At 41.1% G+C, this 27,518-nt stretch overlaps 2 protein-coding genes across 6 annotated transcripts in view; both read right to left on the bottom strand.

Moving 5' to 3' along the window:
- Positions 1 to 27,518, bottom strand: part of LOC131533738 (uncharacterized) — a 65,972-nt gene that overhangs the window by 1,242 nt on the left and 37,212 nt on the right. Inside the window, exons 3-7 of one of the 5 annotated variants that reach the window (XM_058766197.1) lie at positions 19,894 to 19,938; positions 8,338 to 8,562; positions 7,984 to 8,262; positions 6,557 to 6,838; positions 65 to 304 (exon numbers count right to left, since the gene is read on the bottom strand). In XM_058766197.1, coding sequence (XP_058622180.1) covers positions 65 to 304; positions 6,557 to 6,838; positions 7,984 to 8,262; positions 8,338 to 8,562; positions 19,894 to 19,938 — 1,071 coding nt within the window. Of the gene's footprint in view, positions 1 to 64; positions 305 to 6,556; positions 6,839 to 7,983; positions 9,214 to 19,893; positions 19,939 to 23,394; positions 23,740 to 24,160; positions 24,258 to 27,518 lie in introns of those variants that run through there. The other 4 variants (XM_058766200.1, XM_058766196.1, XM_058766199.1 and 1 more) reach the window with 4 other exon arrangements.
- On the bottom strand, positions 2,751 to 5,320 carry LOC131533766 (uncharacterized). Its single transcript, XM_058766240.1, has 3 exons — positions 4,766 to 5,320; positions 3,927 to 4,163; positions 2,751 to 3,730 (listed from the first exon to the last, which is right to left on the bottom strand). The coding sequence occupies exon 3, from the start codon at positions 3,672 to 3,674 to the stop codon at positions 2,967 to 2,969; it is 708 nt and encodes a 235-aa protein (XP_058622223.1). The 5' UTR covers positions 3,675 to 3,730; positions 3,927 to 4,163; positions 4,766 to 5,320; the 3' UTR covers positions 2,751 to 2,966.

The following is a 27,518-nucleotide window of genomic DNA, read 5'->3' on the forward strand; positions in this document are numbered from 1 at the left end:
AAACCCAAAACAAAATATTAATAAAATGAAAGTCTAAAGCGCATGTATGTTTGTGTATTAGTACCTTCGTAGCTGTAGACGTTGCTGAAACGGGAGAAACCTTTCCCACACTCCCTCCGGCAGCGGTACTGTCCTTTTTCCTTTACAGTAATAGACTGGTCGTTTTCAGATAGTTTCTTGCGTGTGTATGAGTCATTAAAGAGTGTGTGATACCAGTGGTAGGATGTGCAGTCATCAGGACAGTGAGGGCAGGAACACTGCAGACTGTTAGTAGACGCTGAAATCACTGCAGCAGGAGGTCCACCTGTAAAACAGAAATAAAGACTTAAAAAAGACTGTGGTGCACTGATGATTTCAGATGAATATAGTATTTCATATACAGTGGTATTTACATAGTGCCTTTGTTTCATACTGGATTGTAACTGAGGCCCCTAACCCCTAACATTTTTCTCCCCTTGATTAAAGCAATAAATCACGAAAGCCTGTAGTTTTACCATTTGTAAATGGGTGATTTTTAGACACAATGCAAATTTAATGAGAATTTCAGATGTTTCTATTTATTACACAATGATAATCTGATGTTTTTGTGAATGTGTATCTGTAAGTACACATAATATGAGTGTTAATGGTGTTGATTCAGTGGCTGTTTTGAAGCTTAATGGGTGGCACATGCTGACAATGCTAAGAACATGGGTTAAATAACTAGTGGACGCACATGCATAAATGTAACCGTTCTGACTTTTGACAGAATCAGTGATTGACTTGTTAGACCAATTCACAATGATGAGTGATTCTGACTTGATAAGCTTGTAGGTCATTAATTCTGAAAGTGAAAGTGACGTGACATACGGCCAAGTATGTTGACCCATACTCTGAATTTGTGCTCTGCATTTAACCCATCCAAAGTACACACACACACACACACACACACACACACTGTGAACACACACTGTGAATTATGTATTGCAAACTTAAAATGAAAAGTTTGTGTTTATTCCTCTGTATATACATATGTAGTGCTTGAATAAATTATCATATATTTGTGTATAGTGCTTAAATTATATATATATATATATATACAGTGGGTACGGAAAGTATTCAGACCCCCCTTAAATCTTTCACTCTTTGTTATATTGCAGCCATTTGCTAAAATCATTTAAGTTAATTTTTTTTTCCCTCAATGTACACACAGCACCCCATATTGACAGAAAAACAAAGAATTGTTGACATTTTTGCAGATTTATTAAAAAAGAAAAACTGAAATATCACATGATCCTAAGTATTCAGACCCGTTGCTGTGACACTCATATATTTAACTCAGGTGCTGTCCATTTCTTCTGATCATCCTTGAGATGGTTCTACACCTTCATTTGAGTCCAGCTGTGTTTGATTATACTGATTGGACTTGATTAGGAAAGCCACACACCTGTCTATATAAGACCTTACAGCTCACAGTGCATGTCAGAGCAAATGAGAATCATGAGGTCAAAGGAACTGCCTGAAGAGCTCAGAGACAGAATTGTGGCAAGGCACAGATCTGGCCAAGGTTACAAAAAATTTCTGCTCTTAAGGTTCCTAAGAGCACAGTGGCCTCCATAATCCTTAAATGGAAGACATTTGGGACGACCACAACCCTTCCTAGAGCTGGCCGTCCGGCCAAACTGAGCTATCGGGGGAGAAGAGCCTTGGTGAGAGAGGTAAAGAAGAACCCAAAGATCACTGTGGCTGAGCTCCAGAGATGCAGTCGGGAGATGGGAGAAAGTTGTAGAAAGTCAACCATCACTGCAGCCCTCCACCAGTCGGGGCTTTATGGCAGAGTGGCCCGACGGAAGCCTCTCCTCAGTGCAAGACACATGAAAGCCCGCATGGAGGACTCCAAGATGGTGAGAAATAAGATTCTCTGGTCTGATGAGACCAAGATAGAACATTTTGGCCGTAATTCTAAGCGGTATGTGTTGAGAAAACCAGGCACTGCTCATCACCTGTCCAATACAGTCCCAACAGTGAAGCATGGTGGTGGCAGCATCATGCTGTGGGGGTGTTTTTCAGCTGCAGGGACAGGACGACTGGTTGCAATCGAGGGAAAGATGAATGCGGCCAAGTACAGAGATATCCTGGACGAAAACTTTCTCCAGAGTGCTCAGGACCTCAGACTGGGCCGAAGGTTTACCTTCCAACAAGACAATGACCCTAAGCACACAGCTAAAATAACGAAGGAGTGGCTTCACAACAACTCCGTGACTGTTCTTGAATGGCCCAGCCAGAGCCCTGACTTAAACCCAATTGAGCATCTCTGGAGAGACCTAAAAATGGCTGTCCACCAACGTTTACAATCCAACCTGACAGAACTGGAGAGGATCTGCAAGGAGGAATGGCAGAGGATCCCCAAATCCAGGTGTGAAAAACTTGTTGCATCTTTCCCAAAAAGACTCATGGCTGTATTAGATCAAAAGGGTGCTTCTACTAAATACTGAGCAAAGGGTCTGAATACTTAGGACCATGTGATATTTCAGTTTTTCTTTTTTAATAAATCTGCAAAAATGTCAACAATTCTGTGTTTTTCTGTCAATATGGGGTGCTGTGTGTACATTGAGGAAAAAAAAATGAACTTAAATGATTTTAGCAAATGGCTGCAATATAACAAAGAGTGAAAAATTTAAGGGGGTCTGAATACTTTCCGTACCCACTATATATATATATATATATATATATATATATTTACATTTACATTTAGTCATTTTGCAGACGCTTTTATCCAAAGCGACTTACAATTTGGGGGAACACATGAAGCGATTCATCTTGAAGAGGCAATTCGACAAAGGAAGTGCTTGTAACACCAAGTCTCAGGCATTGTTTTAAATAAGTACAAGCTAGCAAGGGAAGGAATAAGTAAGGAGAAAGATTTTTTTTTTTTTTTTTTTTTAATGTGTAGGTTGAAGTCAAGTAGTGTCGAAAGAGATGAGTTTTCAGCTGTTGCTTGAAGATTGACAGGGATCCAGTACTCGAATATGGGTGGGAAGATCATTCCACCAGCCAGGAATGGTGAACGAGAATGTTCTGGAGAGTGATTTTGAGCCTCTTTGTGATGGTACCACGAGGCGTCGCTCACTAGCAGATCTCAGATTTCTGGAGGGGATGTAGATTCTTAATAGTGAGTGCATGTAGGCGGGTGCTGAGCCTGTGGTTGTTCTATGAGCAAGCATCAGTGTCTTGAACTTGATGCGAGCTGCGATTGGTAGCCAATGCAATGAGATAAAGAGAGGTGTAACATGGGCTCTTTTGGGTTCCTTGAAGACCAGTCGTGCCGCCGCATTCTGAATCATTTGTAGAGGTTTGACTGTGTTTGATGGAAGTCCAGCCAGAAGAGCATTGCAGTAGTCCAGCCTAGAAATGACAAGGGCCTGGACAAGAAGTTGTGCAGCATGCTCCGTCAGAAAGGGCCTGATTATTCTGATGTTGTGTAGTGCAAACCTGCAAGATCGAGCAGTCTTTGCAATGTGGTCTTTGAAGGTCAGCTGGTCATCAAAGATTACACCAAGATTTCTGACCGAAGTTGATGGGGTAATTGTTGATGAACCTAACTGGATCGTGATGTCATGCTGTAGAGTTGGAGCGGCAGGAAAGACAAGAAGCTCAGTCTTTGCCAGGTTGAGCTGGAGGTGATGTTCTTTCATCCATGCCGAGATGTCTGACAGGCAACCTGAGATCCTTGCAGCTACCGTTGGATCATCTGGTTGAAAAGAGATAGAGCTGTGTGTCATCAGCATAGCAGTGGTAGGAGAATCCATGTGCCTGTATGATGGGACCCAGTGATGTAGTGTATGTAGAGAAGAGGAGGGGTCCAAGAACCGATCCCTGAGGAACCCCAGTGACCAGTGTATGTGCTTTGGATACCTCACCTCCCCAGGCCACCCTGAAAGACCTACCAGTGAGATAGGATTCAAACCAGCGAAGTGGAATTCCAGCGATGCCCAGTGATGAGAGAGTGGAGAGGAGTATCTGATGATTGACAGTGTCAAAGCGGCAGATAGATCCAGCAGAATGAGGACTGATGATTTGGAATGGGCTTTTGCAATTCGCAGGGCTTCAGTGACCGAGAGAAGCGCAGTCTCAGTAGAATGGCCACTCCTGAAACCTGACTGTTTAGCGTCCAGTTTGTTGTTCTGTGAAAGAAACAATGAGACCTGGTTGAAGACAACACGTTCAAGTGTTTTCGCTATGAATGGAAGGAGAGAGACAGGTCTATAGTTTTCTATAAGAGAAGTGTTTAATGTAGGTTTTTTGAGCAGTGGGGTTACCCGAGCCTGCTTGAACGCAGTGGGGAAGATGCCTGTGAGGAGGGATGTGTTGATGATGTGTGTGAGTGTCGGTAAGAGCGTGGGAGAGATTGCTTGCAGAAGGTGCGAGGGATTGGGTCAAGAGGACATGTTGTAGGATGGTTGGAGAGGAGAAGTTTGGATACTTCAGCCTCCGTCAGGGGACAGAAGGAGAAAATGGGAGGTTTAGCAGTGGAAGTGGTTGGTTGGGGGTCCTGTGTGCGTGGAGATGAGAACTGATCACTGATCGATCTAGTTTTGTCTGTAAAAAGTAGCAAAGTCATCAGCTGTAATAGAAGTGGTGGAGGTGGTGGAGGGGACAGAGGAGAGAATTAAATGTTCTGAAGAGATTACGCATGTCTGGGCGCTGTTGATCTTGTTGTGGAAATGTGAGGATTTGGCAGTGTGGACATCAGCAGAGAAAGATGAGAGCAGAGACTGATACCTACTCAGGTCCGACGGGTTGTTTGATTTGTGCCATTTTCTCTCTGCCGCTCTGAGTTTAGTCCGATGTTCACGAAGAACATCAGATAACCAGGGGTTAGAAGGGCAGTCCGTGCTGACCTAGAGGAGAGAGGACAAATGTCGTCTAGACAAGAAGTTAAGGTAGAGCATAAAGTTTCAGTAGCTGCGTTTACATCCAGAGATGAGAAATGGGTAGGTGAGGGAAGAGAGGAGGATACTACAGAGGAAAGATGGGAAGGAGAAAGGGAGCGCAGGTTTCGTCTAAAAGTAACCGGTAGGGGGGTTGGTGGCACACGGGTAGCAAAATGTAGTGTAAATGTAATGAAGAAATGGTCCGAGATATGTAGCGGTTGTACCAGAATGTTATCTGCAGTACAATTGCGTGTGTAAATTAAATCAAGTTGGTTGCCTGATTTGTGCGTGCTAGTAGTGGTAAGGCGATTGAGATCAAATGAAGCTAGTAGCGAGTGGAAGTCTGTAGCATAAGGCTTGTCTAGGTGAATGTTGAAATCACCAAAGACTAAGAGTGGAATGCCATCCTCCACAAAGAGGACAACAACCCGTCCAGCTCCTCTAGGAAGGTGGCTAGAATTTGTCCAGGGGACGGTAGATTACCACAATCTGGAGTTTTATCGAGCTGATACAGTAATGGCATGACATTCAAATGAGTTGTAATTGCAAAGGGTAGAGCGGGTTGAGTATTTCCAATTGTGTGAAACGAGCAGGCCAGTACCCCACCCGACCAACTTGACGCCAAGTATGAGAGAAAGAGAAATTAGTAGAGAGCAGCTGGGGTTGCTGAGTCTTCTGGACGAATCCAGGTCTCAGTCAAGCCCAAGATGCTGAGAGTGGATTTTAAAGAAAAGGCAGAAATGAAGTCAGCTTTGTTGACGGCTGACTGACAATTCCAGAGACCCACAGAGAAAGCCAGAGGTGTAGTGGAAGATGTAGAGATAGGGCGTAGGTTAGCAGTATTACGTTGCCGTCTGCGAGTGATGTTAGAGCGTGGCTGAGAGAGAACCGGAATGTTTTGGAGACACATGATAGAGGTAGAAGGAAAGAGGATAGGAGAGCAGAGTGAGGAAGGACAAAAAGATACTTAAGAGTGTAGCTCAGTGTCGTTGCTCGGTTCAAGTCGCGCAGGAAAAAGTCGCAGGTCTTTACACGAGGAGGCTGAACACGACGGCTGAACGCTTCCGCAGACGCTTCCGCGTCAGCGCACACACCTCAAACAAATACACAGTCTAGAGTGAAAAAAAGCTGTGGTCGCTTTTAATTAGCACAACCACCAGCCAATCGCAGGGCAATGGCTCAAATCGAAACTAACACTTCGCACTTAAGTGCAGGAAAGGAGTTTCAGCTAAAGGGCAGTTATTATAATGATCAATAAGTGCAATCAAAAATATAAACCACAACGAAAAAGCAGAATAGAAATAGGTAGGAAACGAACTATTCTTTCCTAGCAACAAGGAATTAATTTAAACAACAGAGCTAAGAATGAGTATTAAAACACTTACGCACTGCCGTCTGTCTCTTCTGGTGACTAATCGCCTTCTCCCGGGGTCTAACAGTTATTTTTTTATATTATAATTAAATATATATATATATTTTTTTTTTCAAAATTATTACGTAACTGATATATGCATGTATATTATAAAAAAACACCATAGTACCATGTCCAAAAAATACTTTGTGGTACTTTTTTTGTTAGTATATGCAGTATTAGTGGTTCTGTATTAATGAAAGTGTGAAGTAATTTGGCTGTTGTTGTTTACCTATAACTTTTAACTCCTGAGCATCAGAATCTCCTTCCTTCTGTGCAGCCTCTGCACTGATGTGGATGAACCTGTAGGTGGCGTGGCAGCTGTACTTCCCGTTATCACTTTGTGTGGCGTTGGTGATGGTGTATGTGCCTTCAGATGAGCTCTTGATTTCTATTGAATTCTTATAGAAGACGGCCTTTTCCAGCTTCGCTCCACCCCAGACTACACACCTGAGAGCCACAGGCTCCCCCTGCAGCGCAGGAACGGCCGGAGGAACCAACATCACCATGAGCTCTGAGAAACAGACCAAACACAGGTCAGACTGCACATCCTTCATCTACTGTTTCATTTAAATATTCAGTCAAATTAAGATGTGAGTTTTGTGGATTTTAATTAATGTCTGTTTGCTATGAATTCATCCTAATGCCAGTGCAAGTAAAACCTGACAAATGTTTAGCAGGTATAGGCCTACAGACCCAAAATGTTGATGACATCACATTGCACTTGCAGCAGGTGTCCAATTAAATGCTCTGTAGATTGAGAACGGCCCTCAAGCAACCAAATAGCAAATCTTCATTTTACTGTTACGTAAAGTAAAGGCTATTTCCTGTTTAAGCAAAATGGGTTCATTAAATAATGTCAACATACACTCTTAAAAATAAAGGTGCTTCAAAAGGTTCTTCAAGCGATGCCATAGAAGAACCATTTTTGGTTCCACAAAGAACCATTCAGTCAAAGGTTCTTTAAAGAACCATCTCTTCCTTAACTTTTTATAATCTGAAGAACCTTCTTTCACCACAAAGAACTTTTTGCGAAACCGAAAGGTTCTTCAAGGTTCTTGCAAATTTCAAGATATTTGGCTCACCAAAGAAGATTACAAAGAATGGTTTGCCAGAGATCCTAAGGATGTAATGTTGAATTGCTTTGCTTGTTAAGATAATGTAAAGCCACGAGGCAAGAACAACTTAAAAGCATATTCATATATCTTAAAACTGATTACATGAGCCTAAGCTCTTTTCAATAAAATCCATGCAAAAGTTAATATCAGATCATTTTACAATACAGTATAGTATGTAACAAATATTATTCAATTTTATGCAAAACAGAAATACGACAAATATCAGATTTCTGTCATATGGCCAAAAATAAATGCAAAAAAATAAAATAAATAAATTGCTTTTTTGCATAGTTGTGTTTGACACATGAAAACTGTAACAATGTATCTTACAAGGTGACGCGATGTAACCTTTGCTCTCACTTGAAATGTGCCCCCACATTAAGTCCTTGAATTTGAAGTTAACCAAGGTGTGGGAACCCTGATTCTTCAAAGTATCTCTTTCTGTCTTCCACAGAAGAAAGTAAGTCGTTCCAGGTTTAGAACATAATGAATTTGTACACACAGGTGCTGAAATACAACAGGAAGTGAAGTAATGAGTCACCTGTCTTTTTCAGCGTCACTGCATTGCTTCGAAGATCGCTTTTATTTTTCTTGCACCAGAAAGTGGCTCTTTCTGCCTCCTTTAATTCTGCAAATATAAAAGCTCTGTTCATCTTCTCATCAACTTTGACTCCTAGACGGAAGGTGCTCACTTCTCTCAACACAAAACAAGCCCAGTCCTTCAGATCATCGTCTGCCTGCAGCACCAGGTTTCTTCCATCTCCTTTGGTCATCACAGCACCTCCTGCAGATGGAGAGAGCTGAGCGTAAGGCTCCAGCTCTGAGAGAGAGAGAGAGATCATGAGAAACAGCAGGAGGAACAGACGATCATGAACGTTTAGGACGGTGTTCATACCCAGTACAGTGAGTGTGAACGGCTCACTCCTCGTGCCGCCCTGCTCACACTCATACACCCCGCTGTTTTCTGGTGTTACTGTGGTAAGAAGCATTAAATAATCCTGATGTGTTTGTGTTTCTTTGTTAAAAAACCATTTTGTTGGTTTACTCCCTCCTTCACGGTTACAGATCAGAGTGACGTCATCTCCAACAAACACCTGTGGGAACTTTGGCTGGAGAGACACTGAGAGAAAGAAAACAGACATATGAGAGAGTATTCTCTAACAGCAGGTTGTCTGACTACTTTACTATTATGAAATATGATTGATTGGCAGTAATTAAACACAGTGAATTAGTGCTGTACACTTTGCAAAAAAAAAAAAAAAAAAACTTCCTAAAACGGATGTTTAAAAGGTTCTTTTGTTCATTCATGCATTTATGCATTCCTGTGTGCTTGCATACATTACTGCATTTATGCAAGAAATGCATAAATTAATGCTTTTCATAACAATGCAGGGGTTAAAGTTCTCCGGCGCTACTACGGATTTCCGTTATTTGCAGGGAGTCTACGACGGATTTCCGTCTATTGTAGGGTTCCTGCCTGACCTTAATGTCTTAAATTCACTTTTCATCATTTTAAGGCCGTAAATAGGCTTGCATTACTCAAATAGTGTAATAAATGTCTTAATTTTAGCTTGAATTGGCCTTAAATTAAGGAAAGACGAGGTGTATTCAGCCTGCTGAGGGGGAGGTGATCAAAGCCTGGATTGGAGCGAAAGCACATTCCTCTCTCCGCTCTGAGCGTTCTGTAATCACTCTGCTCCGGGTCCACCCACGGAAAAACTGCTCCGTGTTCACTCCATTTTAAAAGTTATCAGGGATTAACGACGGATTTCTGTAAATTGGAAAAAATGTGCGGAAAAGAAGCATGTAGCGTATTATTAGGGGTTCAAGCACGTAGTGCAGGGGTCTTCTACTAAAACGGCTCGAGGTCCAGTAATGAACCCTCCCCACCAGCCGAGGTCCGAACAATTATATATAAAAAACAATTGATGGTTTTTGCCAGGCCAGGGTATCTGCAGGATATTTAAGCTTAAATTCAAGACTTTTAAAGACCTTTTTTAAGACTTGCACAAAAAAATGTAAAAAAATAAAAATTAAATAACTGTAAAAAGCATGATTTACAGTTCAGATGCAGGTTTTCACAAAAACAATCAAGTATTATATTATTAAACAACATATAAATATATTTTACTGTCTTAATTTACATTTTATAACACATTATCTTCTTGTTGATCTACCAGTTCACATTTACAACTCTGCGTGTTTGCTGCTTAAAAACATGGGTTGATTTTCACATTGGCCTTTGACAGCAGCAGACGTACGGGCTGATTGAAAATGGAAAATCATTCTCTTCCAGCAGGTGGCGCTTTGGGAATGGCAAAACCCAAGAGACAGACTCTACAAAGCAGCGAAGCAGATGACTTTGAAACGTGCAGCGCTCATATTAATTCAATGAATAGCCTTTTTTAAGTTTAATCGCAATTCTTGTCTTTCAGTCCCCACATTTAAGACCTCCTGAAATCATAATTAAGACTTTCTAACATTTAAGATTTTTAAGGACCCGTCAACTTTCCTAATTTTTGAAAATGCCATTGTTTTTCACCCACTGAAAGTTTCATCTGTCTGTGCGCAGCGGGCGAGAGCAGAGAGCTGCTCTCATCACTGCTCGCACGACTGCACCCAAATATGGCAAGCCGTTTTAACTTTTATTCATTCTCAGGATATGACTTCTTGATATCAACAATTAAATTTTCACTAGTTAAAATGTTAATTCTTGATATCAGGAATTAGATTTCCACTAGTAACAATGGTTATTTTTGATATCAGCAATTACATTTCCACTAGTAACAATGTTAATTCTTGATATCAACAATTAGATTTTCACTAGTTAAAATGCTAATTGTTGATATCAAGAATTAAATTGTTGATATCTGTAATTGTATTTTCACTAGTTAAATGTCACCATAGGCTGCCATTCAAAAACATTTGTTGATATCAAGAATTAACATTTTAACTAGTGAAAATTTAATTGTTGATATCAAGAATTAATTTCTTACTAGTAAAAATGTCTATTCTTGATATCTTTAATTTAATTCTTGATATCAACAATTAGCATTTTAACTAGTGTAAATCTAATTGTTGATATCAAGATTTAACATTGTTACTAGTGGAAATGTAATTGCTAATATCAAAAATAACCATTGTTACTAGTGGAAATCTAATTCCTGATATCAAGAATTAACATTTTAACTAGTGAAAATTTAATTGTTGATATCAAGAAGTCATATCCTGAGAATGAATAAAAGTTAAAACGGCTTGCCATACCCAAACGGCTCTAGAGCTGACCTTGATCTGCTAGATATAAATTTTATTTACTAGAAATTAGCGTTTGGTATTTATTTCATTATGTCAAAAGCCTTCACGGATTCGGACCGGAGTCCACTACCGTAAAGACTACAAAAGCTGCGCCAGTTGAAATAGAAGCTAGATACGTAGGTCCGGGTCCAGATGGGACGGCTTCTGGGTCCGGACCCGGACCGCGGTCCGCCTGTTAGTGACCTATGCCGTAGTGCATTGAAACCCTATTTTAATTGTAAGGATTTTTTTTAATTATTATTTTTCTCCGGTTAAAATGATCGTGCAGCCCAAACCGTAAGGCGTAGAGAGCTGAGTGTCCACGTCACTATACTGGGGCGTTAGGACCCACACAGACTGCAGGGTGAGCACCCCCCTGCTGGCCTCACTAACACCTCTTCCAACAGCAACCTAGTTTTCCCAGGAGGTCTCCCATCCAGAAACTGACCAGGCTCAGCCCTGCTTAGCTTCCATGGGGAACCGGTCTTGGGCTGCAGGGTGATATGACTGTGGATAAATTTGACACATCTTTGGCCGTAGCTCATACACCGTTTGTCGTAGACTCAAAATTTTAACATCGTTGCGATCCTTAGCCGACTAAGCCAGATTTTCTCTAAAACGCACGTTTAAAAAAAAAAAAAAAAAAAAAAAAAAAGTTATATCTGAGACTTACTTTTGCGAACTAGTCCTAGGTTTTTAACCTGACTGGAATCAAACCACTTCAGAGATATTCCCTGGACACTGAATATTAATAATTAACAAAAAAAAGTTGAAATTTTGTTTTTCGCGCGAAACCGTACGTCAATTAGCAATTAGCTAACATTAGCCAACTGTTACTTGAAGCATAACTCTGGAACGGAATGAGATATCTTCACCAAACTCTGTATAAATGTGTAGATAAGATGATGAATCAGCTCCAGTTAATGAGAGACAGTGCTGTGTCCAGCTCTGGGACTAAGAGTCGTCTGTCTTCAACCCCTAAGAGACCACCCAATAGGAAGCCTCACGATTCTCCAACTCAGCAGTCACAATATTACCCACCAGTCACGAGCGGTCTTTCTGGCTTAGGCTGTGCTGAATTTGGGCCTCCGTTTAATGGCTTACCAGGGCCTCACATGGGTCAGCGTACCTCTGCCCGAGACTCACCATATCAGTCTTCGTCAGCTGCTGTGGAGGAGAAAGAATATCGTGGACCAACGCCAAAAATTCCCCTCTTCATTCATAGGGACCCCATGGAATTTTCCCGGCTGAAGCTCGCCCTAACAAATTTGTTACCGAGGTACGCCACGGAGCTCTTCAAATATCAGGTCTTAGTGGACCATCTGAGGTTGGAGGAGGCTTGCCTCATAGCTGACTCGTACATCAATTTGACTAAGCCATACTCAGACACAATGGCGGCGTTGAATGAGAAGTTTGGGCAGCCACATCATGTTGCCTTAAAGAGGATCGCTGTTGTCATGGACTCCCCAGAGATAAGGCGGGGAGATACAGCAGCCTTCGAAAAATTCGCTTTACATGTTCAGTCACTAGTGGGTATGTTGAAGACCTTGGGTCCAGATGGAGAGATTGAGCTAAGATGCGGCTCACACGTTGCACGGCTGCTCACCAAACTTCCACCTGAGTTGAGGGCGAATTTCCGCCGCCTGATGTTCCATCGTCAAGGCTCTACTCATACCCTGCTGGACTTAGCAGAGTGGCTACAGTATGAGTCGTGGTGTCAAAGTTATGACATGCCATCCAACACCCGAGTCCAAGGGTCGTTAGGACACAAAGCTGAGAGGCGATACAGTAGATCTGCAGCTACCGTGCTGCATGGAACAGAGAGCTCAGCTGATAGTAAGACTGTCAAACAAGAGGGCCAGAGCCCCTCAGAGTCCAAAGGACGAGGCAAGATAAAGCCCTACTGCCCATACTGTGAAAGCTCAGAACACTTTCTGAACAAGTGCCAAGCCATTCAGAAGCTTTCAAGGGAAGGGGTCGTAGAGTGGATTAGGGCAAATAAAAGATGCTGGAGATGTGGGAGGTCCCACCAAGCTGCCCAGTGTGACCTCAAGAGACTCTGCAACCTGTGTCAGGGTAAACATTTGAGAGTCCTTCACAATGTGAACACCCGTCCAGCTACAGAACCACCCAAAGAAGGGAGTCATCTGGTGAACACTAGTAATGAGGTTCTTTACCTGGACCAGCCATCAGCTTCCACCCGTGTCCTGTTGAAGGTCGTAAGAGTGCTTCTTCGAAATGACAACCGCACTCTTGACACTTATGCAGTATTGGACGATGGATCGGAACGCACTGTTACTTCCAGAAGCGGTTGACCAACTTGGATTACAAGGTAGACCGGAGGATCTTGTCCTTCGCACCATACGGCAGGATGTCCAAACGCTGAAGGGATCCTCTGTCTCGTTCTGCATAATACCCTTTGCATATCCTAAAAGAGGCTTTCGGATTACAGAGGCATTCACGTCACAGCGTCTCAGTCTGGCAGATCACTCCTATCCCATCTCCATGTTAAAGAGGATGTATAAGCATCTGGTAGGCCTCCCTATCAAACCATTTGAGCAGGTTAAGCCACTTGTTTTGATAGGAGCGGATCACGCACATCTGCTCACCCCTATCGAGCCGGTGAGGTTGGGCCCACCAGGAGGGCCTGCAGCGATCCGTACAAGATTGGGTTGGACACTTCAAGGGCCGGCTCATTTCATCGAAGGGACGGCATGTAGACAACAGTGTCTCTTTACCCGTGTTTCACCACAGACCACAGAGTTGAGGAATGTTGAGAAACTCTGGCAGATAGATGTGCTGCCATTCCAAAGTGAGAAGACGGTAGTCAGATCGAAGCAGGACAAAGAGGCAGTGGAGCTCCTGGAAGTAAAGACAAGGAGAGTGGATGTCGCTGGCATTCGCAGGTATGCCACTCCGCTGCTACGAAAACGGGATATGCCCCTGTTCCAGGCCTCCAAAGAGGCCGTTCTGCCAAGCTTAAGAAGTACAGAGAGGCGATTGGCTAAGGACCCTCAGCGAGCCAAAGCTTACTGCGAGGCGATCCAGCAGATAGTACAATCAGGAGCGGTCAAGAAGCTGGGCCCCGATGAGATCACGACAACCGGTGAATCGTGGTACATACCTCATCACCTAGTCAGCCATAATGGAAAGAATCTACTTGTCTTCAATTGTTCCTACCAGTTTCGTGGGCTGAATCTGAATGATGCTCTTCTTCCAGGCCCGACCTTAGGTGCATCTCTTCTTGGTGTCCTGTTGCGTTTTAGGCAACAAGCTGTAGCAGTCTGTGGGGATATTAAGGGAATGTTCCATCAAGTCCAGCTTCTGCCAGAAGACCGACCTCTTCTCAGGTTTGTGTGGAGAGAGATGAAACGGGAGAATCCCCCTGATATCTTCGAGTGGTGGGTCCTGCCTTTTGGGACCACCTGCGCACCTTGTTGCGCCACCTTTGCTCTTCAACGGCATGTCAAAGAGCACAGTGTTCCCGAGGATGGCGTTAGGGACTCGGTTGAACGCTGCTTCTATGTTGATAATTGCCTCCAGAGCCTGCCGACTGTAGCGGAAGCCAAAAGACTGGTGGACAATGTCAGAGAGATCCTGGCATCAGATGGGTTTGAAATCTGCCAGTGGGCGTGTAACGTCCCAAGCGTCATCGCCCATCTGCCGAAGGAGGCAAGGTCGGACAGCATGGAGCGGTGGCTCTCACATGATGATACTGGCCTGTCTGAGTCAACCCTTGGACTTAGTTGGCATTGGGAATCGGACACCTTGGGGTATAAGAGCCTGTTGCCTCGTATAACCCTACCCAGAGCTTATGTTCCAGCACAGGTGAATCAAACCGCTGTCTCTCGACAGATCCACATATTCAGTGACGCTTCGGAGAAAGCCTATGGCTCAGTTTCTTACCTGCGTACTGAGGACACTCAGGGCCAAGTCTTCCTGTCGTTCCTGGCAGCGAGATCAAGAGTTGCTCCCCGACGGAGACACTCAGTTCCACGTCTAGAGCTCTGCGGTGCCCTAACTGCAGCCCAGTTGGCAAAGGTGTTGGAGAATGAACTGACTTTAAAGATTGACCAGATCATCCTTTGGAGTGATTCCACTACGGTGCTCACCTGGTTACGGTCAGAATCGTGCCGTTATAAAGTATTTGTGGGTACCCGTGTCGCCGAAATCCAAGAACTCACCAACCCAGATGCCTGGCGATATGTAGCTTCCTCATTGAATCCCGCTGATGATGTCACACGGGGGAAGACTTTGGCAGAGCTAGCCTTGCCTAACCGCTGGAGCCGAGGGCCCTCGTTCCTCCTTAAGGGACCCGATGACTGGCCATCCCAACCCCCTGAGCTACTTGATTCAGATCCGTCAGAGTACAGAAAGTCAGTCTCCTGTGGTATAGTGACAAACGTGGCTTGGTGTCTGCAAGGAGACCAGCACACTTGGAAGGATCTGGTTAAGGCGATGGTGCTTGAACTTCACGGGGCGGCTGGACAAGGAAACCCTGTCACTGCTTCAGATTACCAACAAGCAGAAATGATGATCTGCAAGAGAATCCAACACGACTGTTTCCCTGAAGAACTGCATAACCTTAAGGAAGGTAGGCCGGTACCTAACAGCAGTCGCCTACTTACCTTGTCCCCAGAACTAGACCCTAAGGAGGCGATCATACGTGTCAGTGGTAGATTGCGGCGGGCTGAAGTTCTCGATCCTGCGTTCAAACATCCGATCATCCTGGATCCTAAACATCCAGCCACCAAGCTCCTGATACAGGAGTATGACACTTGTCTTTGCCACCCGGGACCTGAACGGGTATACGCAGAAATGCGCCGCACCTTCTGGATCCTGCGTGGGAGAGAGGCGATCCGTCATATGCAGCATCTATGTAGGGAGTGTAGAAGATGGAAGGCTAAACCATCGGTGCCCAAGATGTCAGACTTACCCGTGGCCCGTTTGCGTCTTCATAAACCAGCTTTCTACTCCACAGGTGTAGACTGTTTTGGGCCTTTCCAGGTGAAGTTGGGACGCCGCTCTGAGAAGAGATGGGGCATTATATACAAATGCCTCACTACGCGAGCGGTGCACCTGGATCTTCTACACAGCATGGATTCAGACTCCTTTCTAATGAGCCTCAGGAGGTTTATTGCCCGTAGAGGTACACCAGCTGAACTCTACTCGGACCAGGGCACTAATTTCAAAGCAGCAGAGAAGGAGCTGCGTGAGACATTTGATGGTCTATCCTCAGAGCTTCAGTAACTTCTAGCGAAGCAGAAGATTGCCTTCCACTTCAACCCCCCAGCAGCTCCCCATTTCGGTGGAGCATGGGAGCGAGAAATACGATCGGTCAAATCTGCATTGTATACGGTTATAGGAGCACAGCCGGTCTCCGAAGAGGTACTCCGTACCATCTTACTGGAAGTTGAGGCAATATTGAACACAAAGCCACTGGGATATACCTCATCCAATATTGCAGATCTGGATGCAATTACTCCGAACATGCTCTTGATCGGGCGACTGGATGGTGCTTTACCCCAGGTGGTGTACAACAAGAGCGAAGGCCTGAGCAGAAGAAGATGGAGGCACTGTCAGGTTTTGGCAGATCACTTCTGGTCGAGGTTTATAAGGTACTATCTGCCAACCTTACAGCATCGGCAAAAGTGGCATACCACTAAGGTGGATCTGGTGGTCGACTCTGTTGTTTTGTTGATGGACCCACAACTCTCTAGTGCTCTTTGGCCAGTCGGCAGAGTGATCAAGGTACATCAGGGTCCTGATGGTCGAGTAAGGTCAGCAGATGTCCAGATAAAGGATAAAGTCTACACTAGACCGGTTGCCCGTCTCATCATCCTCCCAGCTATCCCAGATTCAGATTAAGAAACGGATTCCACCGCTGGGCAAACAGAGGAAGTGGAGCCGTGAACTCACAGGAACAAATTGCTTACAATTTGGGGGCGGCAATGTGAGAAAGGCTCATTAGTAATGGACAATGATATACTGTGTATATGCACACGAACACGCTCTTCCCGAGCGTGAGGACTTTTATTTTGACGGAATGCAGCGCATTCGGGGAAGTGCATCACGGCGCTGCGCATACGTGACTTTCAGTTTCACTCTAGTTATTACCTGTCTCCAGCGGGAATGAGCGGTGGGATTCCATGGCCGATAGCGGCCAGATGATCGTCTTTATGTTCATTTGAGTGTTTAAGTTGTGTGCGTCCAGAAAGAAAGTGAGTGAATTACACCGTTATTCGAGCTGATTTCCGTTTGCTAAATAGAGAAGTTGAAATGACGATGCATACAAAATGGACGCTATGCGAAGTGCCGCGGTATTTGAGTTCGCAACTAATGCATAGTGTAATAACTTCTATTGTTTAATCCATTCATGATGTTCCGTAATGTACGGTTTGTATTTATATGTTACAGTATAGCCTATAGTGTTGAGGTTTGGGGGAAGCCAGTAACTCTTTATTACTGTGTATGTTGCTGTTGGAACGTAAACATACGTATCTTGTGTAGTGTGATAAAAGAAGAATTGTTTATTAGAATATGCCTTTATTTGTTGCAGACCACACACACACCCTCATCCACTCATCCAAGTGGACGCTTACACTACTACCGACATAAAGAACAAGACAATACTGCTCTGCACCAGTACTCGTGCTCACCTTCTCTATGCAAAGAAAGAACATTTATTAATGCACCTCGTTACCTCCTGGCTCCCCCTGTTGCATATGCTTACATCAATAAACAGTTGAAATCATCCTCTTCTCCTCTCTGGTGTCTTAACCGGCACACCCGGACCGACACCACCTCCTTAGTTCAGACTAGCACCTTACAGTCCTTAGCCCCTCAGCTACAGTGTTATATGAGAAATTGCTATTTATAACCACTAGATGGCAGCGGAAGACCACTAATAGGCTTATTAAACTCTAAAACAGTACTGTTCATAGGTTGTCTTATAGAGATATTATAAAATCACTGTTATAACATTTAAAATCACATTTAATTTAAGTTTACCATTTTGTTCATACAGATATATCAGTTTTTACAATTTGGCCATATTATGATCACAGAGAAACCTGAAAATGATGATATAAACTCTTAAAAAAGAGAAGACTTGCAAAAAAAATTGTCACCTGTCATTTATTTCAAATATCTATATCTGCAACAAAATATGTGTGCATGTATGTCCGTGTATGAGTATGTCTGTGTGTGTGTGTGTGTAAACAAGCTTAATGATTATTAAAATGATAGTTTATTTTATTTCTATTTGTGCGTTTGTGTGTGTGTGTATGTTTGTGTGAGCCTATTGTCCATTTTTGATGTGTTTCACTGTCAGCTATACATCCAAGGTTGGCCTAGACCCTAAAAGCATACCACATTAGGCCTTAAAATGCTTGAACCCCGGTAATCGCTGCTTGCAGCTGTATTTATTGTTGTTGTTCTGCTGGCACATCAAAAATCATCCCCGCCACGGCTGCAGCTTCTCACTGACAACATAGTAATGCCGTTCTCATCATTCGCAGAGAACACAGAGCAGAACTTGAATTTCGGTGCGGGATTGCGGCTATTAATAATAATTCTACTCATTCCCGCAGGTTCCGACGGAATGTATCATTTGCACGTGCGTTTAAGTCTTGAGAACTCACTCGCACGCTCTCATTTTCTGTGCGCCCACAGATCGCGATAAGGAGAGTGACGGCTTTTAATAATTATTAAGGGAGTTTGCAAATGTGATTGATTTAATACAAAAGATCAATAAACAAGTACTGCATGATTTTGCTGTATATCATCAACGAAAATAGTTCTAAATAAAGTAACAGCTGAGCCGCTGCTCATCTCTAAAAGCAAACACAGCGGTGTTTCATTCATGAATGAAAGTGTGTTTTTGAACGAATCTAGTGAGTCAGTGATTCATGATTACCCATTCATAAAGACAGTCACTTGCTTCATCCCTGAATGAATCAGCCATTGGAACGAATCAATTGAATTAATGATTCAGTGATCAAATCAGTGACTTGCTGCCACCTGCTGGTGGTTTCAGTTGAGGGGCTACTGTATAATTTCAGTTATTTAAATAATCTTAATATTTCTGTATTCAAAATTTTATATTTAAAACATTAATCTCCACATGAATCTATGAATTTAATTGCACTCATGCCACCTCTGAGCCTATACCTACAAGACACTTTTGTGTTCTTCTGTGCGACCTCTGTAGTACAAATTAAATTAGGAGGACAAGAGCTCCTAAAAAGAAAAGTAAGCATAGAGCCATGTGTAACATTAGAGCCATGCATGAGGTCTTAAAGAGACAGCAGCCAAAATAAACCTGCTGCTGTCTTTCATTATACAGTGAAGACTATCCAGTGTTATTTTACAGATGAATAGGTTATAGTTAGACCTAACTGAAAAAAATTAAGTACTGATAATTTCATTTGTATCTTGTTGTTGTTTTTGTTTGTGCTATTGATTGTCATTAATTTATTTGTTCTTATTTTATTATTTACTATTTACTTGTCTTTTTTAGTTAAAATAAATTCAATTCTGAGTGCAGGTGATTCTTGGGTGGGGAGGGGGCGTGGTCCATGGGAAACAGTCCTGCCACCACAGCTGGAATAAATCCTATAGAAACACTGCATACATTTAATAAAAGTAGAAAAATGCATTTACAAAGGTAAAAAGAATTCCCCTTTAAATGACTTTGAGTCAAATGTCACCTCGTATTAAGAAGGCTAATTATTGATCAGAATTTTTTTATTATTGATTAGAAGGTGCTTCTAAATTTTTTAAATTAGGAGGACAAGCGCTCCTAATTACAAGAAGAAAAACACGGCTGTTAAACTGGGTGTGTGACAGGTATGGCTGTGGAACGGGGTTTGGCCGAGGAAAAATTTTCAGTCAAAAGATTTTTTTTTGCTGACTATGCTAAAAATGTCTGGATGCTTGTTGTGTGACGATGTCTCTGTGACACTAGATCTACGTACATGATAAATTATTAAAATCTGCACTTGAATTTACTCAGTGCTGTGCTCGGAATAGATTTAATACTGTATGATATGAAATCTTTTGTTGTTTTGAGGATCAGGCAGAAAACATCTGTAGGCACTGAATTTTACCACATGTTGTGGTCTATAGACAAGTGTGTGATAAAACATGCATTTACCTGTCAGTTTCTGTCCCTTGTTCCCTCTTATGAGAGCCAACAACACTGTGGATTAAAAAATCGATCAGATCTGGATTTGATTTCTGGATTAAGATTCTACAGCTTTAATTCATGCAGAGACAAAAAATGGTCAGTTTGTTCCAAGCTCCTTGGCACATTACAAAGTTTCTCATATGATGCAGATTTATTGGAATGAGACAGACACACCACGTCAGTGATGGGCTTTAAAGGTCATTCCACGAAATCGGTACCTTTTCCATTTGAAAAAAAAAAAAGTTTAATCAACATTTTTATATATCCATGAAATAAGACACCTTAAAATGACAAGAAATTGTATTGTGCCATCTCAGGCTATACCATTTATTATTTTATTACTATTTTTTCAACCCTGTTACAGACACAAGCGTTACTATATACTATAGTTTAATTAGAACAACTATGTGATAATTTTCACATATATACACAACATTTAAGTGACTATTTTCACTGTGATTGTTTCACATTTTGGAGTTTTGTTTTAAATTTTGACCACGTCAATTAAGAATTTTTTTTTTTTTAACGGAGCCCTTTACAGGACATTGTGGTGGGAAAAATTCGGGGTGAATGAAAAAAATTCAGGGTGGGAGGAAAACATTTTTTTCAAATGTTTTGCGTTCTCTCGAGAAACTTTTGCGTTTTCTCGCAAAACCATTTGAGTTCGGACAAACGCTTCCTGTTTACTTTGCAGCTTGCAGTGGTTACAGCTCGTATGTTCACAATGGAGCGGTTCATAGAGTTTTATATTGAACTTTGATTCAAGTATAAAGAAATACAGTCAGACAGTGGTTAGTTCAAGGCACGGTTTTGGGACATTCTAAAACGCTTTAATGTGGCTTAATGTATTAAAACAGTGACATTAGGACCAAATTCGATAATAATAAATACTAATAAAATTGTTAGGTTTATATTAATAACCTTATTAATAATATTACTATTAATAAAGGAGAATAGCCCAGAATATGAATGCAACGGATTTGGTATTTTTAAATCACCGTTTTCATTATAGCCTACTAAGCTTTTATGGGGGAGAAAAAGCTTAGGCTACGTGCAGGGCGTTGCGTTCATATTCTGGCTATTCTGCTTAGTAATATTATTAATAAGGTTATTCATATTAGCCTAATAATTGTATCAGCTTTTATTATTATCGAATTTGGTCCTCCAAGTCACTGTTTTAAAACATTAATCCACATTAAGCGTTTTATTATGTCCCAAAACCGTGCCTTGAACTAAGCACTTACTTATTAATTTATTTGAGTCCAAGTTCAAAATAAAACTCTATGAACCGCTCCATTGTGAACATACGAGCTGTAACCACTGCAAGCTGCAAAGTAAACAGGAAGCGTTTTTCCGAAATCAAATGGTTTTGCTAGAGAACGGAAAACATTTGAAAAAATTTTCCTCCCACCCCGAATTTTTCCCACCACAATGTCCTGTAAAGGGCTCCGTATTTTTTTTTTTACAAGAGATATACAAAAAGGGCTTTGTCCAAAATTAAATATAGTTAAAGTTACAATAGAAAAACCTGGAAAGTTGTATCAAATATCATTTTTACAATTTTTAGGAAATTAATGACAGCAACAGGTTTGACCAGAGTAACAGGGATGACAGGACACACGTGTGCTTCACTGCACATATTTGTTTACATAATACTGTAAAGTTTTACCATTTTAAATTGCATATAGTTGTAAACTTGCCATAGTTGTATTAGTCAATCAAGTCACCTTTATTTATTTAGCACTTTACACAATGCAGATTGTCAAAGCAACTTTACAATGTTAAACAGGAAAATAGTGTCGATAATGTGGGAGGACAATAGCAAACAGACAATTTTTCAGTTAAAGTCAGTTCTTTGTTGACTGAGCACATTACATTTCTAAGAGATCTACTGTTTTAATGGTATTGTAATTAGATGCATGCAGATATTGATTATATTAAATGTAATAAGTAATTGTTTAAATTTACATTTTAAAAAGGGTAACAGTATTGACATTGGATGATGCCCCTCCCCTATTTAGTCTTTTATCAATATTACATCAAATTAAAGTAAATTAAAAATTATTTTAAATAGCATTTATGCTGATAAGGGTAAGGTGTTTGGCCTGTCCCTCGCTATGATTGTTCTTTTTCAGCAGGACTTTTAATTCCCAAATTGAGGGTTAAATTATACAAAATCACATTTGCATATTGTTCTAAATACAATCTCATTAAGTATTTTTTTTATAAAATATAAATCATTTTATTGGTGTCCCCTGATTTCATGTCAGCCCTGTTACCGTCATTAAAATAAAACCCTTGTAAAATACTGTACAATCAAGTGACGTCACTTCTAGAAGGATACATCATTTCTCAACCAGGATTCCGACACTGAAAACACAAGCATGTTTCTCTCACTCCTCTATAATGTTCTATTTTTGATCATTTATGAGGCTTGACTGAGCGAGGGAGAGGGGAGTATGGAGTTTATTTTGTGTCTTTTTTTATTCAATCAAACATACTGTGTTTGAGAGCAAAACTAATTATTTTGTAGTTAAAAAATAAAAGTTTGCAAAAAGATTCTTCTTAAACACCCCTTAGAAGTCAGGGACATATTGAAATGTTAATTAAAAGGTCTTCAAAGCAAAGTCTCTGCAAGGCTACAGTGGTACTGGCTCACAAGTCCTGATTATCATTCGTTACTACTGAAGTAAATGAAGTAAGTACCTTTGAAAAAAAAACAACCTGTTATTAAAATGCACAATACACAGTTGCAGACTAGGGTGAAGTCAGAATGTACAGACATCGGTCCCAAATCGTTGTATTTTAGAAAACTGAATGGCAAACTGTACGTGACGCTGCATGATTTTGAACAGCTGTTGGGTGCAGATAATAGACTTGATCATGCATACGGACATAATTTATGAATCACAACCCGCCAAATGGGCTAGTGATTTGATGTGCGTTACCCACCCGACTTCACTGGAGCTATAATAATCTATAATCTCTGAAAATATTGGCCTGACGTAAAGTTGGCTTGACCGTCTCTAAAGTTACATGCGATATTGGTATATTTTTCTAACTTCAATAGCATATGAGCAGAATGACTTACAGTCATAAAACAAACTATAAACTGTTCATCTAGGTGTCAACTATAATGCACACCTTTAACATTTTTTATATTTATTAAAATAAACTGTAAATCATATGTAAAAATTGCTATTTTTCAGTACCGAATGGGCTCAAACGCAAATTTAAAGCTCAATAGCATTTGAGGAGAATGACTTACAGTCATAACACAAACTATAAACTGTTCATCTACCAATATCGCATGTAACTTTAGAGACGGTCCCTAAATATGCGAATATCGAACGTCCAACATCAAGCCAACTTTATGCCAGTCCTTAAGCTTTACTATTGGGGGCTGTCAGCTAGAATAATTAAGTTCACTTTGTCACTGAGTTTAAGATGTTAAATTAGTTATCTTACCCAGTAAACGACCTGTTGCTCGCCATGACAAGACAGGGCTCTCAAGTCTCACGCATTCACCGTGAGACACACGGTGCACGGAACAATTAATGTTCTTCCATAGCATACATTTACATCATGATAACCAGAGTTAAAACCACACATATAGCACCTCAATACTGTGGTAAAAATCCAAGATGGTTTCTAGGTAGCCTATTTATATGTAAAACAGTAGTCTAAATACATTTATTATAAATGCACAAACGCTAACCTATAGCTTAATCACAAATAGAGTGTAGTTACATTCCATTACTCCTTTAATACATTTAATACACGTCTACATTAATATAATAAATTTGATATAAATAGCACACATTTCTGCCACAATACCATTGTGCAGTTAATGTTACTACTGTAAATCCCTGGTAAACGATGGCGATTTGTAGAGCCTTCTGACTGTATCGTTGCACACAGTGTTTTTCTGCTGTTTTATCTGGATTTAAACTAGTTTAAATCAGTTGACTGATATCGACTGATACTAGTTTATACCAGTGATTTGTGCTTCTCACTGGATCTCACAGCGCTGTTTAGTGCTCGCGTGATCTGCTCTAGTCAGCGCGCTCTGAGCTGCCCAGCTGTTTGAAGCGAGCGGTTATGTGGCGCGGTTCAAATGAGTAGCGCTGTTTTCTTCCGCTTTAGCCGCATAAACATAATATTGAATGTTTATCAAACTTGTTTTGTCGAGGAAAATTATATCACTATAATTGTAGTTATCGCCCAGCCCTACCTCATCTGCTCCCGCGCGCCCCCCGCTGTGAACTCTGGGGCGCGCCTCCCAGGTTGGGTTGGGAACCACTGCACTAATGCACTGTCGGGTAGTGTCAGCCATTTTGTAGTGCTCTCCGAATTCTGTGTCCGAAATCGCTCACTCGTTCACTCTTTCACTTATCCCTGTATAGTGTAAGGCAGTTGAGTGCACTATATTAGAAAGGAGTGAACGAAATGAAGTGAACGGATTCGGACGGTGACCTGTAACGTTACACTGCTCGTGAGACTTAGCTGTTGAAAAAACATCTTAGTCACCTATGTACTTTTATATTACATGTACCTCATTTTAGAAAATAATATTAATAGCAATAACACTTAAAACGACTTTATATTGTAATCAGCTTTGTGGTTTCATTGATGGTATATTATTAATTTGTTTTGTAATGCTTATATGGTCATAATCATTAAATGCTATTAAAATGTTGTCAACAAAAATAAACTCACATTAGCACATGTTAATAATTTTATGTAGCTATTGATTGTTTGTAGTATCTTGAAACTCTCCCGAGCAGCGTTTTTGCACTCAAATAAGATGACAATGGCCATAGAGCGCCTTCAGGCGACCGTTAATTTAACATAAGAATGAATAAGCTATAAACGAACATTTTTTAAAAATCATCATTTTTGTAAATTAAACGCATCTCTCATTCAAACTCGCTCGCTCCCGCTCTCTCTAACAGCTGGTCGGTTCTCCGCATTGGATTGTGGGAAATAGTGCTTCAGCCAGTGTACGTCGGTTGTGCACTCGAAATCAGAATGCATTGTGGGTACAAAGTAGTGAAAGAAGTCGTTCACTTAGGCTGCGTCCGAAATCGCATACTACTTGTGTAGGTACTACATTTGAATTCAAACGTACTACTCCACCGTTAAAAAAGTACGTTCTATAGTATGAATGAGGGTAGTATGAATGGAATTCGGAGGTACTACATCCGCCATGTTGATGTTGTCACGTGTCATGCGTCTTCACAACAGCGCGAAAATTTAAAGAGCCCATTTCACTGCGCCTCTTAACGAACCGTCTATTTAAAGAAAGCTGTAACAAGCTGATGTTGAGGTTAACGTAACTCCATCTGATCGGTAATGATTAGAGATCTTATTACACCCAATTCACACAATGGTTTCATCTGTTTGTTTAACCCTCAACAAGTCAGTGGTTTACTTGGATAATGTTAAACAAGTACAAGTTAACCACAATGAACATCAACAATGCTTTTCCCTGAGGTACTTTACACTTAAAGACAGCCGCGTCGCGGCTTTCCGCCATTTTTCGAATATGACGCGGCTTCTCCCGCGGCCTCATGGGATAGTAAAGTGTCCATCGTATGCCTACTACAGAATTCGGAAGGAAGTAGTAGGTCATCCGGGTATTCTCGCCTACTATTTTTCGAATACTATGAATTCGGACATACTACTCGCCTCACATACTGTTTTTCGCATACTATATAGTAGGGAAGTATGCGATTTAGGATGCGCCCTCTGAATTCAGACATACTACTCGCCTCGCATACTGTTTTTCGCACACTATATAGTAGGGAAGTATGCGATTTCGGATGCACCCTCAGAATTCGGACAGCACTACAAAATGGCTGACACCCGACATAGTGCAGTATATAGTGGATAGGGAGCGGTACTGTATTTCTGTATTTCTATAGTGGATAGGGTACAGAACTGTATTTCTGTCATTTTTGCATTTCTGGACAAAAAAAAAAAAGAAAGAAAGAAAATTGCATGTTTGTCATTGGTATAAATTTTAACACATTTGTGAATGTCAGTTGGCATTAAAAATATTTTTTAACAGTCTAAATAACCTGTATTCTTCATTATTTATTAATCCATGATTGTCTTGTTAAGCATAGGCAAAATTATGAGAATAACCCAGCAAGAATAACCCAGAAACACAAAAATGCAAACACATAAATGGTAAAAATGACTATATCTTGGGTTTTCTCAACAATCCAGCCTGCTGGGTTAAAATGTGTAAACCAGCATGTGTTCGGGCCAATATTTACCCAGCACTGGGTTGCCAATTGGGCTATTTTTAACCCAGCCATTTTTAGAGTGCATATAAAGCACTGTGGCTTCCCCACTCAAATTCAGATGCAATGTGTTTTCCATGGTGGGTCTTAACAAAACCAAAACTAGAAACAATTTGGCTCTGGATGGAACGCTATTATCTATCACGACAGTGCTTTATGTGGGAGTCCTCTACCCCGTCATCAGGCATCAAAATGTGCAACAAACATTTACAACAGAAAAAACAAAAAAACAAAAACATAAGCTGAAATGTGTACTCTCTCTGTCTCTCTCTCTCTCTCTCTCACACACACACACACACACACAGCTTGACATACATGCTCAGGGTAAGTACTGTAATCCCACTGTCTGTGTACAGTATGTACATTAAGTACTGCTGTTCAGTTGGCTTGTTTGGGGCAAAATTTCTTTTTATTTTTGATGCATTTGTATTTCTAAATACATAAATCTTTTCATTTTATTAGAATGAATTTGTCTTTCATCAGATTTGCCAGATGTTATAATTTCTATTTGTGCTGGTCAATTATGAACAATAGGTAAAATCGAACTGCTAGCAAAAACTTGGGTGTTGCAAATATTTGACTTGCTCCTCCCCTTTGTGTGACTCCTCCCCTTTGCGTGGCCCCTCCCCTAATCTCACTCCAAACTTTTGCTATAATTTGAGAGCCCTGATATGACCTCGCTCGCTCTTCTGTCAGACTGGCGGCGGCAGAGGCGGGGATTCTGGGGAAACGTAGTGGGCGTGGTCGACCTGTGACTTCAATCGAGAGTGACCAATAGAAAAAGGCCTTTCATCCTGGTGTGTAGAGACCGCCCACTGAGACACAGCTTCACTCGCAAACAAAAGTTTTAGACCCGCAAAAAAAGAGAGCAGAAAAGAGAGCAACATTTGTGGTTCGTGATGAAAAGTGTTTGAAGTGCACAAAGAAAAATATGATTTTTCAAAGATTTACACGCACTGCAAATTATTTTGTTTTCAATTTCTTTATTTTTGAGCCTTAAGAAGAATCTTTTTGCAAACCTTTATTTTTTAATTTCAAAATAATTAGTTTTGCTCTCAAACACAGTATGTTTGATTGAATAAAAAAGACACAAAATAAACTCCATATTATTGTTATGTTTTTAAATCACAAATTTATTTGTTGTTATATTAATTCTGTTAGATTATTTCATTGGGACACAAAAGGCACCGTGAAAAACTGGGGATTCTTCCCCATTTTAACCATATAAACATAGATTATATGACAAAGAGTATAATTCTACACTACGTCTAGGCCAGTAAT

Source organism: Onychostoma macrolepis, chromosome 24, assembly GCF_012432095.1.
Source record: "Onychostoma macrolepis isolate SWU-2019 chromosome 24, ASM1243209v1, whole genome shotgun sequence".
NCBI lineage: Eukaryota > Metazoa > Chordata > Actinopteri > Cypriniformes > Cyprinidae > Onychostoma > Onychostoma macrolepis.